Source organism: Etheostoma spectabile, chromosome 14 (assembly GCF_008692095.1).
Source record: "Etheostoma spectabile isolate EspeVRDwgs_2016 chromosome 14, UIUC_Espe_1.0, whole genome shotgun sequence".
Lineage (NCBI taxonomy): Eukaryota > Metazoa > Chordata > Actinopteri > Perciformes > Percidae > Etheostoma > Etheostoma spectabile.
The window spans coordinates 3,552,868-3,565,249 of NC_045746.1; the positions used below are offsets into that span (position 1 = coordinate 3,552,868).

Here is a 12,382-nt window from a genome sequence, read left to right on the forward strand (position 1 = left end):
TGTGTGTGTGTGTGTGTGTGTGTGTGTGTGTGTGTGTGTGTGTGTGTGTGTAACAGGGGGCCAGGAGGTGAAGGTGGGAGAGTACAACGCAATTGCTGATGTGCTGGACCTCATCAACAACAGCATAAAGTTCCAAGGTATGAAGAAGGCTAGATATGTCTGTATGTATGTGCCTGCATTTTGTGTGACTGTGTGAGCATTGACGCATGGAAGTAATAGCAGTAGGAGAATGTCCTGATGCCTCTGATGTGTGTTTATATTTATATACATATCTCCTGTCGTTCACTTGCTCACTTAAACCCAAACTCTCTTCACCACACATACACACTCAGACACCACCACCACCCCACCCAGTGTAGGGACTCACTTCCCTCCTTTACCACTCTTAACTGTTCTCCTTCGGCTAAATTATTTACCAATCCATTATTCACCCCTCCTGCCTTTGCTTGTGTTGACATACTTCATAATTGTCTGATCCCCATGGCTATTCTCCCCTTCACCACCCTCCTACTCTTTCTCCATCTTCTCTGCCTTGCCTCACATAAAGAAACTCTAGGCCAGTACCATCTAAGATGCTTGTTTCCACATCCCTGACCACATTAAGTGGATATGTGTAAGATGATGCCAGTGGAATCGATTGGCACACTGGTAGGAGTAAAACAGAGCAAAAGATAAGAAAGTGCAGTGTCTAACCACAATAACTTTACTGTGGTGCATTGAGATACATGCTCCATAGTTAGGAGAAACCAATGACCAGAAAATTAGTCTCGAACAACTGGATGTTTGCTGCAGTGTCACTATTCTATGGTTGAAGAGAAAACGTTTTGACGGAGGCAGGTCTTAAATCGTCCAAGTGAAGAGAGAAATCTTACTGGAGAAGGGGAAAATATCCAGGAAACCAGTGTTAGAACAAATACTCTAATATTAGACATTATAATATACAATGAAACATTTGAGTAAACAATGTTCAGTGATGCACTATGTTTGATGTTCACTCATTTTGAGAGATCGTCTTAAAACAAAAAAAAATTTCATAACACAACTTGTCCTCTTCATAGGCGTGGAGCCTCCCAAGGATCGTACTTTTGTGCGTCTGCAGCGGCGCCACATCAACGTGCCCCTCTACAGCATCCTGTCCACCATCACCATATTGGGCATGCTCATGGCAGGGGCCTTCCTGTTCTTCAACATCAAGAACCGCAACCACAGGTCAGCACTCAGTCTTGGTAAAGCACAGCTTTGGGAGTAGGAGTATTGAGGGAGGGGTTAGATGAAGGAATGCTTATTAAGGGGAAATGGATAAACATATGCTACTGAAAGTAAATTAGGGGTCTGTGTTAAGGAAGAAGGAAGAGGGGGGTGAATGAAGGAGGAGAAGAATCAGAAAAGGTTGAATGGGAATGAAGTGAAAGAATGGTGAACCATGAGAGTGATTATTAACCTTTTGCTGCAGGTAGATTATTATTTCACGTATTTTTTTCAATCGGACCTATTCTATTTCATTCTTTTCTATTTTAATATATTCTAATGCAATCTTCTGTTCTCTTCCAGACTAATCAAGATGTCCAGTCCCTACATGAACAACCTAATCATCCTAGGAGGCCTGCTCTCCTATGCCTCTATCTTCCTGTTTGGCCTGGATGGAGGTTTCGTATCTGACAAAGAGTTTGAGACCCTCTGCACTGTGAGTTCCCTCAACACTAACACATCAAAATTAACAGAAGTTGAGTTGATAGTACAATCGAACCTTGCTCGTTGACTTAGAAAATAGTTGTGGATGTGAGCTAAAATATGGAGAATCCTGCTGAAACACTAATCAAATGCACTATGTGACCGACTCTAAGTGAGAACTGATTGAATCTCTCTCTCTGGCTTGCTAGCTAGCATGGAGCACATTAAGTGTCTCCCCCCAGGTAGCATTACTGTGTGACTATGTAGATGCTGGATTAATTAAAGAGTTTTGATTACAGTGATAACCGGTTTCCACTGAGATACGACCCTCCCAGACACACACAAGACACACACACACACACACACACACTCACCAGAGTAATGTTAGTCAGGGCACGTCTTGAGCTGCCACCACCTGACTGAAGCTTTGCTGCAGAGCCAAAACAGAGCGTGTCACTTCAGACGAGGTTCTACAGCAAAGCACCACAGAGGTTCACCACCAATCAATATGTGCTGGTCTCCTTGAGAATGGATGATGTAATTGTTTTTTTGCTGTTTTCTTTACCCAGTGCTCTGTCCCAGCCTGGCTTTGTTGCTCTCTAGATACGTTAGAGAATGGCAGGTGAAGAGAGCCAGGTGTAAATGTGTGAAGGGTTTAAAGTATGTGGTGCAGAAGGGGCTCCCACACAGATATCCACATAAAAAACAAATTGAACACATACAGTATGGTATACAGAAACACTCTGTAGCCATTTTAGGAGTTCATAGTTTTTATTCAAATTCTAAGCTTTTAAAACATGTCAGCAGTGTCCTTTGTGCCAATGCAGTCAGAGGTCTACATTTTGTTTCTCATTAAGATGAAATGCTCTCAGGAGTGTGACAGCTTCCATGGTCCAGGAAGTTCTCCCACAGCGCCACACCTAAGGAAGAAAAATAAATCTGACAGCTTGGTATTTTTAGAATGCTTCACAAAGCTATTTTGTAGCACCTTCTGTGGATAGAATGCAAATATCGGATCAGATGCTATTTCAATCCTTGATAACTAGTTAAAGACATGACACAATTATGTGTGTTCTTGTTGTTCTGATAGGTTCGGACATGGATCCTCATTGTTGGATACACAACAGCTTTTGGCGCCATGTTTGCCAAGACCTGGAGGGTACACGCCATCTTTAAAAATGTCAAGATGAAGAAGAAGGTATTGGAAAATATATTATGTAATATTACTTTTTATGATTTTATACATGAGAGGAACTAAATTGATTTAAAGATTATTTATATGTAGTAATGCTATATATGGTAGAAATTCCCTTTTACTGATACATTTGATTGTTTAAATTATGACACACATGGTAAAATGTTAAGTACTTTCTTTTCCTTCTTGACAAATGTGCTTTTTATTTCTTGTTCCTTTTTATGTATTTGTTTTTCCCAGACAATCTGCTTTCATGAAATGCCATGGTCCTTTCTGCTTAAATCTTATTCTGAAACATTCATTTTAAATTATACCACGTACATCTGTTGGATAAGATAATTGTTCATATAACTACAAACATCTCCTGTAAAGACCTGACAGTCTTATCTAGGAAGCTTCACATGCCTTTTGAAAGCCCAACACTGGTGTGTGGGTGCCTGTATTCACACTCATGCTTTTTAACAAACACTCTGAAAGACTGGCAGCCCCTGGCACCTGCTGTTAGAATCTTCTGTGTAAAAAAAAAAGATTCAGAAATACAAATGGCTTTTTAAACATCTGACACAATCTGTTTCACTGGCCTAGTTATACAAAGTGGTGCCGAGCTCACCCAGTGTTGGAACTGTGCTTGGCCTTTTGTATTTATAGATTTTGCTCTCCCCCTCTCTTTGTCTCTCACTCACTCACTCACTCACTCACTCACTCACTCACTCACTCCCGCACCACACACCCACACACCACACACACACACACCACACACACACACCACCACACACCCCACACACACACACACACACACACACACACACACCCTCTTGCATATTGGAGGAAGTGTGGGTAGCCTGCCAGAGCGAGAGAGAGCAGAAAGAGAGAGAGGGAAAAAAAAGGAATGGATCAAAGAGTCGGAGAGGTTGAAGCGATGTAGAAAAGTAATTGCAGAAGGGAGGGTGGAGAGACAGACGGAGGAAAGCAAAGCAGGGAAGAACAAGGGACAAGACAAACAACATGGCACAAATAGCGAAGAAAGTAGGTTGAACCCTATAAAAAAAAGAAGGGGAAAGCTGGATATAGAGGGCAAAGGATATATGAAGATAAAGATGATCCAGATTACAGGTTAGACAAGGAGCTACGCCCGTGACCGAGCTTTAGTTTATCTGTTTCTACTGCAATTCTGCAGTCGGGTCAACAAGATCACCACGTGTTTGTTTAGCTGTTTGCAAATGAATGACACCTGACCTGGCCTTTCTTTTTCTTTTATTCATTATCTTATTGAGAGATTAGTAGTTTTGGCTTTAGCCATCCTACCCAATTGTCTCTGCTCAGTTCCCACTCTTCCGACCTCTTCCCATTGCTGACAGAGACAACAACCAGTATTCCTATGGAAGCAGTATTTACCTCTACTGCATATTTCAGCCCTTAAACTTCAAGATGTATTCTCTATTGGGTCGACACACACACATTACTCTTCCTCCACACTGATTGAGTGCAGGTTTGGCTTTAATAGAGTGATAGTTGCTGTTGGTGCCCTGAAATCTCTGACAAGCACTGTCAGGGGAGGGACAAGTGCAAGTGTTAGCCATCTTTTCTTCAAACAGTGGGGCTGGAATTGCATCTCTCACTCCTTCCCCCAGCCGCCCTTCCACTTTCTTTCCCGTACACTGGGAGAGTACAGATTGTAAATCAGGGTTGTGTTCGATAAGGGTTCCACTCGGCGGCCTACGACCAGCACTCCTTTACTTCTTAAAGAGCTCAGTGCCAGAGACAGTGTGGAGGGGAGCTGTCAATCAATGTCCTCCTCCAAATACACACAAACAGACACAGATAAACATACACCTTTTTTGCACAACCTTTTACGCCAAAGCCCCAGTAGCATCTATTTGTCAGTCTGCCTATCTTGGTAATTTACTAAGTACTCCTTAGCATGCACACACACACACACACACACACAAACACACGCGCGCGCGCACACACACACACACACACACACACACACACACACAATTGTGTACACATGTTCACATCATTTGGGGTTGTCTGAAAACTGAAAATAACATCTTGAGCAACTTATAAAGAATCACACTACTTCCTGGATAATAATTAATCAGTAGTAGTATACCGTTGTTACAATGCATTAAGAGTGGCTACAACATTTAAACCCAAATTATGTTACAGTATCAAAGCAGACAGCTAGTCCCTGGCCCTTATTGGGTTTTTATCAGGTCTCCCCCGTCTTTCCTCACTGTGTTTTGGGGTCCTGGGACACATTCAGTATATTGTTTATTTGAATAAAAATATTTGACCACAAAAAAAGATCTAAGATCTAATGGGCATGAGATGGACTCAGTTGTGGAGAATAGAGAAACATATTTATTTCTATATTCTATTCTTGTTACTGGTCTTTTTTTTTGTTGCATTTAACATTTTCAATTATTTGGTACATATGGCACAAAGTGACTAGAACCCAACTGAAATGTCAAAGTGCCAATATTACTGGGGAAAAGAAAACTGTAAATAACACTTCAGGTAATTTAGAGTCATTACATATTTTTCTAGCAGGCTCAATTGGCAGAGTAACATATCACAGTTTAGCAGATGGTAGTGTAGAGGTTTTTTGTAAATTTCCCTCAAAGATCACACACCTTTCATATCTTTGTTACAACTATTTACTTGTTAGAATGATAGAATACTAGTTTAATCAGCACAATTTGACCAAAATTAATTTAAAATGCAAGTATCTCTATTGCCGTCCATTTTTGTGTCAAATAATTTTTCAATGGCTTTAAATGAGTCATTTGTCCTGCTCTGCTTATATCTTCTACCGCAAAGCAGTAATTCTACAATATATTTTCCTCGTCTTGCTTTGCCTGTATTGGTTGAATGCTAACACCATCAAAAGACACCAGATCAAAAAACAACCCCCTCATGCATCTCATCTTGAGCCACCGGTGGATGGAGACCTGTGTGAGACCACTGTGCTGCATCTGGGCTATGTGATACTCTCCAAACACAGCCCAGCCTGTGTTCCCTGACCTTTCCTTAGATCTGCCGTTCCACACAGTCAAACGCTATTATAAATAAAGATCACACACAGGTCATGACTTTCATCCCTCTAAAGTTCATTGTACAAAAGAGAATTTTTAATGGTCAACAGCGCTGGCTCCTGTTTGGTGGATCTTTCCCACAGTCTCTGGCCACAAGGTAACAAGATCATGTCTTTCCATGGCATAATATTGACAGACTAAATGTCCACCTGTGGCTTTCAGTCCTTGGCCAATGGAGTGCAGTCTGCTAAATGTTTCACATGTGCCACAGTGAAAAAGAATGTCAGTATTAAATTCTGAACAAGGTCTGGGTTCTTTGGTCTTTTTTCTATCCTAGTAGGTGGTTAATTGCAGCTAAATGCATTGTAATCAGTCCCTGATTAGATGTTAGAATGAAACCAGCAGGGCTCGATGTCCTGACATGGGACAATAACAGTGGTCAGTAAGAAATGTTGTTTCAAGTGGCTCTACAGACACACATACAATTACATAGCACTAACAGGTGTGCGCTATTGTGCTAATACAAGCATCTTATCTTGTTTTCCCCCTACAGATCATAAAGGACCAGAAGTTGTTGATCATCGTTGGCGGGATGCTGCTAATCGACTTGTGCATCCTCATTTGCTGGCAGGTTGTTGACCCGCTTAAGAGAACTGTGGAAGAGTACAGCTTGGAGGTCAGTGTGCATTTCAATGTCTAAACTTGCTTTTAATTGTGATTTTGTTTATGTTGATGGAAAATGATGTGCCCTAGGTGGGAGAATTCCCGTCACACAGATTCTTGCTAAAATGCCTTTGTGTTTGGAGTTCAGGCAAACAAAATGTCCGCCTTGAGCTGTATCGCAAGCATCTTTGTTGTGCTTGTTATTTTTGGGTCAGGACGAGAGCCATTGCTGCCTCCTGCCCTTATTCCATGGCCGGACATTTGCCAGCTTGGATGAGAGACTTTGGCAAGGCCTGTTGGAAAAGAGGCACTTGGCATCACTTTCGCCCTGCTGGAGAGGTGGTGGGTTATGGAGTAGACATGAGCTCTCCTTTGCTGTGATTGGTTAGAGTAGACTCAGATTCTCTAACATTGGTACAGGATTAGTCTAGCTGTGCGCCCAATTGGCTAATATGAACATACTGTAGCTTTGGCATTAGAGGTTGATGGTGAGTGAAGTGTGTTTTCGGCATGACATATTAGCACATAACTGTCAATGGTATTAAGGGAATGCAGAATGTGAATAAGAAAGGCAGAACTGCATATTTATTTTCTCAGAGGATTTAGTCGCACTGGTTAAAGTGGCAGAGTTTTAATTCATTTTTCCATGTTTCTGTACTATATAATACTGCAGTATGTTTGGTACGTTTGTCTTTCTGTACAGCTTAACACTAAGATGGTGGGTTAAATGCTTGAGTCAGGAAGATTTTGAGCTGCATATATTAAAATAGCTTTGAGTCTCGTCTTTTTCTGGTTTTGTTTCTGAGAATATCAACTCATGCCGTTAAATAGATGGTTCAGCGTTCCACTTGTTAAGCATAAGAGGCTGCAGAACTCATTCGTTCCTCAATCTGTTAAACTGTTACACAAAAAGGTGGGCTCGCATTAGGCCGAGGGCAACTAATGCAATGTAAGGGTGAAATGGGTTACAGAGCTGGTGCAGTGAGGGATACTGTACAATTGGGATGAGAAATGGATCTGTGTGTGACACTGAGCTTTTAGTAATGAAGTGTACTGCAATTGTAAATCTTATTGAGCTAAGACAAAGTCAAGGGAAGACTGTGAATAATATTTAATCTGATTTCATTTAAAGGCCTTTGGTAGGTTTTATTGGATATGTCCATGTCCTTGGATTTGTTAAAGTAACAAAAGCATTGATTTAAAATCAATTTTACATTGCTAATTATTATTTACTTCATGGGCTGACAAATAACTCAATGGAACAGGAGATGTTATGTTTACTTTACTGTTGCTGCTAATTGACAAGCAGGAGCAATTCTTCTACTGTTCTTCTCATCTGTTTTTGAAGATCACACAATATGGAAACTGCCAAGTAGTGATTTTTCCTAATGAGTTGTCTTTCAAGTCCCTTATACACTTCTGTATGTAGGCCGCAAGACTGTTAACTGACTCCCAAGAGACCAAAGTCTTCAGAAATCCACAGCATTGGTTGTATCCTCATTGACCCTTTGACTAAACATGGTATCACACGGTCACTGCAGTGAAAGGCAGAATTGAATGGTGGATTTTTGATGGATTTTCTTGTTGTTTGCTTGCTTGTTGCCATGATCCTGTGGGGGATGGTTGACACTGTCTGGCACCCAGTTTTGACTTTTTCATGTCTTCAATTCAATGAAAACCCTGTAAAGTGAAAATAGCGCTTCTCTAAGAGTGCTATGAGTGGGTCAGCTTTTCTGAGGTTGTTTTTTCTGTCTTAGTCCTTGATGAAAACATTCTTGTGGGAGATCTCTTAGAAAGAAACTAGTGAGAGATAAATTATATCTTGCCAGATTTATTTACATTCTTGTGCTCCTTATGGTGTACTCTGAAGGTATACTTAGTTCATTTGTACATCTCTAGACAAAGACCTATTTCCTTTGTGATCATAGACACTTATATATTTAAGCCTGCCTAAAGGGTGTAGCAAAGCCTTGCTTAACATATTAATTTGTGAATGTTGTCAGTGTATGCAGTCGGGTCCTCATGGAGTATTCTCAGACTCTAAGCCCCCGGCCAGTGGAGAGTTGTGAATATGTTAACCACTCAGTGTAGGAGTCTGCATCCCCCCTAGGGTAATGGATCTGCATGCCTGGGCTGAGGCAGAGACTCCACATGCCTGCCCAGATTTCCAGCACCAGTGTCAGTGGACCCTTGGGGCTCAGCTGTGGCAGAGGCAGCCTAAAGCTCCTCTGGGCCTCCAGGCTTGTCAGGTGGGACCAGAAACCAGATGGCAACCGGAATACCCAGAAAGTGGGCAAGGATGAGGAAAGGGAAAAAATCTAAACATATTTTGGACAAACACAATGTTTATTGTAATAAACAAGACGAGGCATTTTAAAGAGAAACAGATAAACATATTACCAGAGACGGTGGTGAGTTAGGCCTCAAAAAACACAACCTTCTCATTTATTTCAATGAGGCTGCTGCATGGGCACAGTGGGGACAACAATTTAGTCAAACTCGACTTACTTGATCATATTTCATTTTATCTCTACTACCTGTACATGTAGCAACATGCCCCCACCAACATAGCCCTATGTGTTTGTTAACAATGTGCTTCTTTTAATGTGCTTTTTTCCTTCTTTTATCTGAAACGCCCATTTGGATGGGGGATAATTGGTTGAGTGTATGAGGAATGGGACCATGGTAGATGTTTTCCATAGAGCTTAAGAGCCAGTGAGACTAACACTAATTGGTGCAAGGAAAAGGACCAGTAGTTACCCAGTTTCCTGTGAGCTCTTCCATCTTGCTAGGCCACCCCTCTCCTGTGACTTCCCTCCATCCGTTGTCTGTTCCCTTACTTTTTTCTATTTCTGTATTTCTCTCTCTATGTCTTTGTCAGATTTCCACCCCCACCCCCCTTCCCCACTGTGGAGGATTGGGAATAGCAATGACCTTGGGTTTACAGCGCTGTAACTACAGTACCTGCTGTACCCGAGGGTATGCAATATGACGATGCAATGTTATTGAACTGTCACAGTGCTAGTCCATCACATTATTACTTTGAACCATTACAGGACGGTTTCCTTATTGACTCAGGGCCAACAACAGTACTCACACATTGTTTACAGAAGAGGTACTATACAGTAGTTGCTTTCTTCAGTTCAGATACTGTACATGATCATCAATGCAAGTGTCGTTTTAAGAGAAAAAATTATTGTAGTATACTTAAGTGGGTACTCCTGCATGCAACCATATCTATTCCCTGTGGGGGTACGGGTACATTTAAATATTGTAAGTGGGTAATTGGCTATAGTTGAGATTTTGGGTAAAGTTATGTTGCTCATGCTGTAAAGCCAAGATTTACCCAGTGGATATATGGACAAAGACAATACTCTGCATCACCAGGGTTGAACCCACTGCTCTGAATCCAGCAAGCTAAGCTTAATGAGCTACCATTAGTAAAACTAGGGCATCCCCCTTTGCATCCTTTATTAGAATTAGCAAGAAGATGAAACTGTGAAGAGGCTGACAAGAGATCCTTGTGGAATGCTCCATAAAACATGACTGATTTAATACCCTCCCAAATAAAAGTAAAGAAGGGCCAGAGATCATGTAGGGAGTTAAGTCTTTGAGACTCTAAAATGAGAGGAAAGTGACCCCAGAATCTTATTTTAATTACAGTATGCAGATGATACGTCTTCACCAGAAATGACTTGTGACTTTGACATTGTCCACAACCTATTTAAACCAAGCCAGGCCTCTGATCTGTACTTCAATATGCAATGGACATAAAACACAACCGTATATTCTAAATTCAATAAAATATGGGTTTAAGATTAAAGGCAACTTAGCCAAGATGGTAATTGCAACTCCACCTCCTCCCCATTTCTTCACACTGATCTGACCCTAAGCCCGGGAAATACTCTTCATATCAGTGTCTTTTTCACCCTAGAGAGCTTACTGAGAGCAGGAATTACTCTGGCTGCTCCATGAACGTCCCAGGAATGCTGATGGAGATGTTGGGCTGCATTGAGCAATTAGATCCATTTTGTGGCTTGTTAATAATTGAGCATTTGTTAATGGCTTGGATGTTTCAGCAGCAGGGCAAACTGCTGGTTGCCATCAGATTAAACCTTACAGACACATGTTTGCAGTGTGAGTGCACACATGTATTGTAGCATGTGAATGTGTGTGTGTGGACTGTTGTTGTTGCCATGTGTATTGTACATTGTGTGTGTTCATGCATATGACCTTGTATGAATGTTTCAGCCTGTGTACATGTAGAGTGTATGTGCATGGATATGCTTTTTACGTATGCTGTGTGTATACACACACATTAAAGCCCGCTTTTGTTGTCCTGGGCATTGTCTCCTGCATAATGAAGGACAAATTGTCAAGAAAGGATGATTAACATTATGGTGGATCCTGCCGCAGACCCCACACCAGTCTGTTCTCTTGTGCCCACCCCCCTCCTCTGTCGTTTTTCCAAGCTTGGAAGCTGCTGCAAGGATTGGCAGACGGGCTGGCTTATATTGCAGTGTGGCATCGCCATGGCAACGGCCATGGTTTCTGACATCCAAAACGCGGAGAGCCGCACTGTTGATCCATGAGACAAAAATAGCGGGGTAGGGCACCCACTTTAGGATGGTGACACATACAGAGAACATCCTTCCCCACCTTCCTTTCCTTCCCCCATCCATCCCCACCTGTACGCCTTAAGGCAAGGAGAGGGAGAGAAAGAGAGGGGGATGGGGGGAGGGAGTTTTATCCCTGTGCTTTGACAACGCACACATCTGTTTCCAATATCATATCACTGCAGTAGCAAGCCAACGTATGAGTCACTGCTGGAAATATCTCTTTTTATGAGATTATGGCCTCAGATAGGTAGGTAGCCAGGTAGCCACTTTTGTTACTTATGGCATGATAACACATCTTAAGTAGCTTTGCTTAGTACTTCTCTTGTAGATAGGCTGTGAAACACCATGTCTTCTCAAAATATTTACATACTCTATTTTCAAAGGATTAGATAAACACATTGTTAGTAAAACAATTACTGAAAAGAGGAAACACCATTGTAGACAATAGATATGCTGCATGCAGCATGTGAGAAGGGCAATTTTTGCATCTGTTGTCATTAATATTAATTACTTTAGACCAAGTTGGCAGACACCTGCTTTTGATTGTTCTTCATGTGATCATATCAAATCTTGAAAGTTTGTGTTTTCATAAGCAGTGTTGTATTTTGAATTATTTTCAGTTAAAATTTCAATTAAATTCTATTTATAGTATTAATTTATAAGTAATCTCTAGACGCTTTACAGATAGAGTAGGTCTAGACCACACTCTATAATTTACAAGGACCAACAATTCTAGTAATTCCCCCAAGAGCAAGCAGTGCAACAGTAGTGAGGAAAAACTCCTTTTTGAGAAGAAACCTCAGACAGACCCAGGCTCTTGGTAGGCGATGTCTGACGGGGCCGGTTGGGGGTGTGATAAATATTGGCAATAATAGTCAAAACACAAGATGATGAAACATTGACTAGAAATAGTAGTTTGTAGGAGTTCATGGCATAGCAGGGCACTGCACGGCATTACAGGTCACAGCAGGACGTAGCAGGATGTGGCAGGGCACCGCAGAGCGTAGTAAGATGTAACAGGGCATCGCAGGACATGTAGCAGTACCACGGCGACAGCTGCAACCATGATTTTGGAGCCTCCCTAATCCAAGAACACATGCTGTGCAAAAAAGAACAAAAGGACTCCATGGAATAACTCCCCGGAGCTAGGTTAGTAACCAGCATTTCTGGGACATGGATGCACACAAATGGAA

At 41.6% G+C, this 12,382-nt stretch overlaps 1 protein-coding gene across 2 annotated transcripts in view; it reads left to right on the plus strand.

Moving 5' to 3' along the window:
* The window catches only part of gabbr2 (gamma-aminobutyric acid (GABA) B receptor, 2), a 183,418-nt gene that overhangs the window by 115,094 nt on the left and 55,942 nt on the right, over positions 1-12,382 (plus strand). For both annotated transcript variants that reach the window (XM_032534941.1, XM_032534940.1), the window contains 5 exons: positions 57-137; positions 1,059-1,209; positions 1,552-1,684; positions 2,762-2,869; positions 6,461-6,583. In XM_032534941.1, the coding sequence (XP_032390832.1) occupies positions 57-137; positions 1,059-1,209; positions 1,552-1,684; positions 2,762-2,869; positions 6,461-6,583 (596 nt within the window). The remainder of the gene's footprint in view (positions 1-56; positions 138-1,058; positions 1,210-1,551; positions 1,685-2,761; positions 2,870-6,460; positions 6,584-12,382) is intronic.